The sequence below is a fragment of the Tachysurus vachellii genome, chromosome 16 (genome assembly GCF_030014155.1).
Source record: "Tachysurus vachellii isolate PV-2020 chromosome 16, HZAU_Pvac_v1, whole genome shotgun sequence".
Lineage (NCBI taxonomy): Eukaryota > Metazoa > Chordata > Actinopteri > Siluriformes > Bagridae > Tachysurus > Tachysurus vachellii.
The window spans coordinates 23040509-23049266 of NC_083475.1; the positions used below are offsets into that span (position 1 = coordinate 23040509).

At 37.5% G+C, this 8758-nt stretch overlaps 1 protein-coding gene across 1 annotated transcript; it reads left to right on the forward strand.

Annotated features, from left to right (window-relative positions):
* Positions 1 to 2268, forward strand: LOC132859054 (uncharacterized). The gene is made up of 2 exons (XM_060889625.1): positions 1 to 317; positions 548 to 2268. Exon 2 carries the CDS (start codon positions 1154 to 1156, stop codon positions 2045 to 2047), a length of 894 nt encoding a protein of 297 aa, XP_060745608.1. The 5' UTR covers positions 1 to 317; positions 548 to 1153; the 3' UTR covers positions 2048 to 2268.
* Positions 2269 to 8758: the final 6490 nt, after the last annotated feature.

The window sequence follows — 8758 nt, forward strand, 5'->3', positions numbered from 1 at the left end:
GCTCTGTAACACGAGAAAGAACTGCAGAGATGTTTCTTCTTTGTTTGCTCACGTATTGTGCGCTTTCTGTTCAGGCGGAAATGGTTAATAACTTTGATGAGTGTAGTAGGCATTTTTACAAAGATACAGAACCAAGTGGGATGGATCAGAATGCCAAGAAAATCTGCCAGATGTTGGAATATGGAGATTATAATTATGCTACACTTTACTCGGTTCATCACAGAATTCCCTTGTACAGTGCTTACAAGTTTGAGCTAAACCAAGAATCCTCAGATAATGCAGGAAGGACAACCTTTCCATGGCACATAGAGCCACAGGTAATGTGTTTTCCTGCATAACAAAATCTTATAATAACATTATTTTATTATGAAATATTTAATTAGTTTGTTCCACATAAAATAATGCAATATGCTAAATTAAGTTTTAAGCTGCCTCTATTCAATCACTTTACAGTTTACTGTGTGTCCACATACTGATGCATTTTTTAACCCAAAGGGAGAATATTGTGTAAAAATTTAAAAGTTCTAACATAATATTTCTTCTGTAGATTTCTGATATAGATGAACCCAGGATGGTCCAAGAGAGTGCCAGAAATATGAATAAAAATATTATAAAGAAAAATCAAGCCATCAGCAGTGACTATGAAGGAACAGGATATGATCGCGGACATCTAAACCCTAATAGTTTTCAATACGGTGACGATCGTAAAGCAACATTTACACTGACCAATGCAGCACCTATGGATGCGTGCTTTAATCGTATCAATTGGAAGAAATGGGAGAGCAATTTGCGGGCATATTTAATAAATCAGCTTAGAGAGGATGATAATAATGCAAATGTCTACCTCATCACAGGTACTGTACCCAATCCAAATTTTAAAATACCACAAACGGAAAACCCTGAGGAGTCTAAGAGAGTCACTGTGCCATCTCATATCTGGACAGCTGTCTGTTAGGAACACAAAACTGATAATGAGAAGTCTTTTTCCTTTGGTTACATAGGACAAAACAAGCCAGAAACCAGCATTATCCCGAAGAGCGTTTCAGACTTAAATACTGAGTTGGGTGAACTCTATTCATCAAATCCCGTGTCAATTGAAATTTTTGTTGATGATTGTTTCTCTAGCAATTTTAAATCTGCAAATGCTGTGAAGATGTTTCAAATCAAATTAGCAGAAAATCAAAGAATGATGATCCCAGGGTTAGTTAGGGATGCGCCGAACATTTTTCGTACAGTCAAAAGAGTCATGCACAGTGACAGCCTTCCAACTAAAGTCAAAGTGATTGGTCTGAGTGCAACACTTAGCACTGACAGTTTACGCAGTTATTCCATTATGGTAGAAGGTATGAAGTATATGGAAAGTGCTTGTCTTATAACTAAGGCTCAAAACAGTATTGTTCCCACTGATAGGAGTGATCTCAGAAAAAGAAATGTATTTAAGCAGTCTGAGTCTATTGAATGCCAGGTTGTCCCAGAGAAATCTGTTACTGGATGGCAGACTGCAGTTGATGGCTCACCCTGCCAAAGTGTCTCAGACTCTAGTCTTGGTTGTAATTGCATCACAGAAAGTAAAACCAAGTCATGCTGCTCTTCACCGTGCCTGTACCGGCAAGAACGAAAGGGCTACTGGTGTTATTCAGGGTGGAGACTGATACAGTGCTCACCCCAGTACTCACTCATCACATATAAGGGAGAGAGATGCAAAGATAATTATCCCTGTGCCACATACGGTTATGACTACTACTGGTGTTGGAAAGTGTCTGGGTCTTGGGACTACTGCAGCCCTCCTCTGTGGCGAAGTAAGGCTAGTGATGGGAAGTACTGCCAAAACAACCATGCCTGTGCCAAATATGGTAAAAGTCAACCATATTGCTACACTGATGACAACGACAAAAAAGAGTGTTGTATTTCTGATGACTGTTTCTCTGCTGTGAATGACAAAAACTGCAAATCTGATCACCCATGTGGTTACTATAGCTATCCATACCTGTGGTGCTATACAACTGATGGAGATTGGGATTACTGTTGTACATATTGTGGACACTAGTTAGTTTACAATGTTTGATGTACTTATTATTAAACTAGAATAAAGTGTACACTGTTTTATTTCAAGTTTTATTTTGACTGTACCTGTAACGGATACTAACCCAGAACTACTAAAATTTACATAACTTTCTGAAAATAAAAGCAGCTTAACCCTTGTGTTGTCCTCCTATACAAATTAGGAGCACTGAGTCAACTTGACCTTGTCTGTTTTGACTGTTTATAAAAAATTAACTATATATGATAGCCTTTTTTTTTTCTTTCCTTTTTAGTCAAACTTGTTTCCGACATATTAACATATATTTTGCAAAAAATTTTGTCATGTTTGGTATAATAAACCTTATTTATATACACAAATGCCTCATTTTTTAGTAAAAAAAACAGAAATTTTGAATTATTTTCACTATAGAGGCACAAAAGTTGATGCACGATTACAGGCTGGTATATTTCAAGGGCAGGAGATTGTTTTGAAACCATTTTGACCATTTTTAATGTCAGCAAATAATAAAACCTGTTTTTTTACAGGCCAAATTGACTTGAATGCTTATAAATCAAAAATTCTACAATGATCACCATTCTGTGTGTAATATATATTTTACACTTGTAATATCTATTTTGCCCACCTGATGTCATCTGATGAACCAACAACAGGCTACACACACACACACACACACACACACTCAAAAACATGCCGTAATTTCATGCGAATAAAACTTTGTTTACCTCCTTATGTTTTGTTTTATTATACTTAATTTATGAATGATAACCCTTATGAAATTTTGCCATGTTTTGAGTAAAATAAGCAGAAATTATTAAATATTATTTTGGATAATCACTGACTGATAAATGTCAAACATTACTCAGCATATCTCCAGGCCAAAGCTGACTGATGCAAATAAATTCATAAATAAGAGGGAGGAAACAAATATGATTTGAATCTGAATGTGTGTGTGTGTGTGTGTTTGTGTGTGTGTGTGTGTGTGTGTGTGTGTGTGTGTAAACATTGTTGGTAGAAGAAGAAGAAAAGAGAAGATATTGTCCCCAGCTGGACAAATGCATATAACAAGTGTGAAATATTTACAAATTATTGTTTTTGTTTTTTTTGGAGGCCCAATGAATTGCAATGCCTAATGCTTGTGTGTGTGTGTGTGTGTGTGTGTGTGTGTGTGTGTGTGTGTGTGTGTGTGTGTGTGTGTAAAGCTTGTTGGTAGATCAGATTTTGCCCCCAGCTGGACAAATGCATCTAACAAGTGTGAAATATTTACAAATGAGTAGCTTTTGTTTTTTCTTGAGGCCTAATGAATTGCAATGCCCAGTGCTTGTGTGTGTGTGTGTGTAGCATCATTTCAGTAGATCATATTTTGCCCTCTGCTAGGCGAAGGCATATCAAAAATGTGAAATATTTACAAATGTTTGGCTTTTTTTTCTTTTCTGGAGGCCTAATGAAATGCAATGCCCAATTTGTGTGTGTGTTTGTGTGTGTGTGTGTGTGCATGTGTGTGTGTGTGGGGTGTAAGTGTGTGTTTTGGGTGCGTGTGTTAATGGACATTTTAGAGTACGTGTGCATTTTTGTGTCTGTATGTATGTTCATTGCGCTGAAAAGGGCAAAAGTGTGACCTATTGCCCCACTAAATGTGGCCGAGTCAAAATGACCCAAGAGGATAACGAACAGGTTGTATATACTGTTCTGAACACATAGTTCAACGAAAATAGACAAAATTAATTTTGCTTGCAAAGTTCATAATTTGGAACAATCCTGGTAAATTTCAGGGAAATATGTGGAAGAAAACCAAAGTTATGACACATTTAATTCTTCCAGCAGGGTCAAAAAGACCCAGGGACAACATGAAGGTTAAAATGACTTTTTCCTGATTATTTCATATGTACATACACTAATAAACAGAAATTACAGAATGATATAGATTTTTAAAAAGCACAATAGAAAAATCACATCCATGCTCACAAAACAAAGCCCTGTATTAACATACCAGCAGCAAGATTACTGTCAAGACGTTATTTCATCTACTTGAAGATGAAAACTGAAAAAAAAAACAAGATTAAAAGAGAAAATGACAAAGATACAGACAGAAAGAAAGAAAGAAAGAATTCACATTAACTGTATGTTAGGACACATCTCCATAGATGAATAGGGTGAAGCAGGAGCAAAACTTTGGAAGGAATTGTACATATGCCAAATATTGTCTGTCTAAATAATATGAGCCACATTCGTCATATGGTTTTCAATAAGTTATTAGATTGGTCAGTAATGGTCAGTAAAATGTTCCTTGCTGTGTGTATTAATATGTAGTTCCCTAACACAAAGACTTTTACCATAGTTATGCTGTCGCTTTCCACAAAATGTGCTATGAGGAAGTGAAAGAGTCTTTAAAAGAAGGGAAGAATATTTAAAGTGATGCTGAGAATCTCAACAAAGCTTTACTGAGGCTTTAGAGGGAAGAAGCAGAAAAGTCACTGTGTCAGTATTTTAGGAGGTTTTATTTATGAAGTTTCTTTGGTGCTGTTGACTGTTCAAGTGTGTGTTTAGGTCACCACTAGTTTATCTTGTGAATATAGTTATAACTCTGACATCAGGACATCTGAACCCTAATAGTTTATAATACGATCGTGCAGCAACATTTACACTGACCAATGCAGCACCTATGGATGCGTGCTTTAATCGTATCTATTGGAAGAATTGCGAGAGCAATTTGCGGAAAATTTTAATAGATCAGCTTAGAGAGGATAAAGTAATGCAAATGTCTACCTCATCACATGTTCTGTACCCAATCCAAATTTTAAAATACCACAAACGGAAAACCATGCGGAGTCTCAGAGAGTCACTGTGCCATCTCATATCTGGACAGCTGTCTGTTATGAACACATAACTGATAATGAGAAGTCTTTTTCCTTTGGTTACATAGGACAAAACAAGCCAGAAACCAGCATTATCCCGAAGAGCGTTTCAGACTTAAATACTGAGTTGGGTGAAATCTATTCATCAAATCCCATGTCAATTGAAATTTTTGTTGATGATTGTTTCTCTAGCAATTTTAAATCTGCAAATGCTGTGAAGATGTTTCAAATCAATTTACCAGAAAAACAAAAACTGATGACCCCAGATGTGCAGAACAATTTTCGTGCAGTCAAAAGTGTCACTGACTGATTCACGGCCTAAAGTATGTTCTTCTCTACAGAAGTCTTAAAAACAACTTACACTTTATGGCTATTACTTAACTATACTTTTAAAGACAATTTGTCATGTGAATGAAATTTCAACAATTATAAAAAAAACAAAAAAACGCACATATTAATACCCTTTCCTTTCTCAGGCCAATGCCGTCATGCATGCTTTAGATTGCTGTGCATTCCCCTTGCACATGATATTCAGATTAACAAGGTTAATATAACCTGCTTACCCGTCACCATTTGCTGAAAACATTCGAGCACTTAAACCATTCCTAGCAGCTGAAACCTCCAACACAAGACAGCGTCATCCGTCACAGCGAGATTAAACAGCATAACAAAAAACCCGTCAAAACTCAGCGTCCCTGAACAGATCGCTTTCTGTTACTAACGTTAATTGTTTCGACCAGTTGTAAACTGTTCTTTAAATGATCAAGAACATTTAAAAATAAGAATTTTCCAGGACAAGATTTTTTCCAGGACAATTTATGTTTTCTCTCATTTTCCATGTGTTTTCCAGGACTGGAACATTGGTCATTAATTTTCCAGGATTTCCAGGTTTTCCAGGATGCGTGGGAACCCTGAGATACCATGAGTATAAAACATTGTTCATTGCTCTAACAAACATGTTTATTTGCCCTTTAGCACAACATGAGGGATCATCTGGGAATTTGGTGTACAGGGAATTTCTAATGCCTAGTATTTTTAGACTCTGATCATTTTATCTGTGTGTAATATTTATACCTAACATAGATGTTGTCGGGGACAGAAGACGACGGAGGCAGATATAATGTAAAATAACAGAGTTTATTGAAAAGCAGAAGTGAATGGAGTGAGGGTGGATAAGTCCAGGTGAAGCTCCAACACACACACACATGCCGGATCACAGGTTGCAAACCAAGGATATCTAGAGCCTTCTGTGGAGGACGAACTCAGAAAACTACTGGCAGAAAAGAGAGAGTCAGGTTAGTAGACACAGCATGTAGTAGTAGCTAGCATTTACGAGACTGGACAATGTGTGTGTGTTTGGGAGCGTCTTTTATGTGGTGAGGTAATGAGGGGTGCCATATGACAGTGAGTAGAACTCAGGTGATGAGGATCTGGTTTGCTGTGTGAGGGGAGAACCTGACAAATCCATGAAAGATGTTTTGTATGAATATAAAATATCTGTGATTTTAATAATAGACTAAATGCTAATAGAATAAAACACTTTAAAAATAGTCATATATTTTATTATTATTAATTCATTAACTTCTTTTTTTTTTAAATAAAAGCCACATCTTTTATACTGCCATTTATGCACAGAAACATATCTAGTAAATCAAATGATTCATTAGACATCACATTTTTGTAATAGGACTTTCTACTGCTGTAAGTGGAATATAAACAACCCTGAACATTGATGATTTAAGGTGTTAAGGTGAATCAGCACCATTTTAATAATAAAAGTAGAATTTTTAAAATGTCCACACGATGGTCCTACAGTAAGCAGTTCTTCAGCACAGTAAAGTATATTGAAGTGTTTACAGTGGAGTGTTTATTTGTGTGACCGTACGAACGAGATACGAGTGGTGATTGACACTCATGAACTCCAATCAGTATCGAGCAGGCACTAATTAGAGCGGGTTGGTTTTGACCCTGGTATGCGTCACGTCCGTATCCCCCCTTTTTCTGTTACTATAGCGGTTTCAGGTATGTGCTGTTAGCATGTAGCGTTAGCTAATTCGTTTTTTATCTTTACTCGTTGCGCTAATGGCTCGTTTATTGCACCCTTATCCTGTCTTTTCCTCATTGTGTGTGTCCCTGTCGGATGCTGTTCGGATCTGTTTACTGCCCTCCTTTCAGGTATGAGGAAGTTGTATTATAATGTCTCGCTTCAATGCGGGTCGGGTGGCGTGAGTAATGTGCAGACCTTGTACTTCAGTTTAACAGCGGGTTATGTGAGGGCTGCGTATCCTGAGCGGTGAATTGATCCTCGTGAACTCCTCTATCCGCATTTGGTAAGTTTGTTCGGTTTTGCTAAGGGGAATTTCGGCGTGCATTTGTGCAATTACTAGTAATTCTGTTTTTGTACTATTTCTGTTTGTTATAGGATTCTCCCTCTTTTTCGTCCTGTGCGATTATCACTGCAGTTTGGGTTTTCCCTCCACTAGCGAATAATATCAGCTTACACGATTTAAAGGGACTTCTGCTGCTGCCGTCTGGTTTCTGTGCTAATTTTAACTGACCTGTTCTGCTCTGGGGTGGAAGATCGCTCCTTTCTTGGGGCTGGCCTGAGAACGACGTGGTCGCTCCCTTGGGTCCTGTTTCCCTCAAACTTTTTTACAAAGTCTTCTATTGTGTTGAAACGTGACTTCCATTTGTTTCTCATTTCATCTCTGTTTAGGAGATGTATTTATTGTGTGTTTGATTTCTTTCAGGAGCTGGGGTCCCACGGGTGAAAGATCTTTTTGGTGGTGGTGCTACTTCAACGTGTGCCGTGCGACAATCTTGAAGTGTACGAGTGTGTGATCTGAGTTCACGGTGAGGTGTGTGTGTGTGTGTGTGTGTGTGTGTGTGTGTGTAAGTGTAAGTGTGCGTTTGAATAATTAGCGCTGGTGATCACCTCGTTGGGTAACCCCAGCCCTGTACTTAATTATGATAGTTTGTTTTGTTTGTTTGGAAGTTGTGTAAATTGGTTGTTTAATTTTTCCTTTTGTCTGATTGTTTATTTGTGTAATTGTGTCACTGGGCCTTTTTCCCAGTGAGGACGTTTTTCTCTCTCTTTTTTTTTTTTTATAGTTTGCCTTTGTAATATTTGTGGGAGCTGCTAGTAATGGCTCTTCAGTGTTGAGCATATTTTAAGTGAGTTTTCCTCTTAAATTGCCAGTTTTCAATAAACGTACTTTTATATGATGCCCACGTTTCTTGCCTACACTTATTGTTAAGAGAATCGAACTTGTGTGATCTGATAAACACTGGGGTTTACTTCTATTTCTTGGGTTTAACCCTCCCGGGTGGCGTAGTCGAATTGGTTGGGTTTGTGTGCTTAGCTGTACGGCTCTCACGTGTCCCCCCCCTAACGCACCACTCCGCTCCCGAGATTTGTAAACTTTAAACATTTAATACAAAATTCACCATACAAAAACTAAAAGATATGTGGTTCTATAAACAAGGCTACACAAACAGTGGCAAAACTTTGGAACATTTAAGCAGTAAACTGGAAGCCTCTCAACCTCTACTGGATGGAAGAGGAAATTTTCTGGTCTGGTTTTACCGTAAAGTTTTTTCAATACATTCCACATTATTCTATTGGCTATGTTTAATGATTGAATTTGTCTGTTTTTTTCCTCTTCTCTCAGCTCCAACATGGCTTGCTTTTCTCCCATTTACAGCTCTCTGGTCTTCATGTTGGTTTTTCTAAAATGCAGCCTTCTCAGGCAAAAATCAGGTTAGATCAAGTGTACCAAAAACAAATATATAGTGCTATAGGCCCTATAGTATAGGGCACACAACAAATACCACACTTCACTCACATTTCTGATTATTTGAA

Bases quoted from the DNA above. Each gene is read 5' to 3' on its own strand.
- LOC132859054 (XM_060889625.1), top strand. From the start codon at position 1,154: ATGTTTCAAATCAAATTAGCAGAAAATCAAAGAATGATGATCCCAGGG.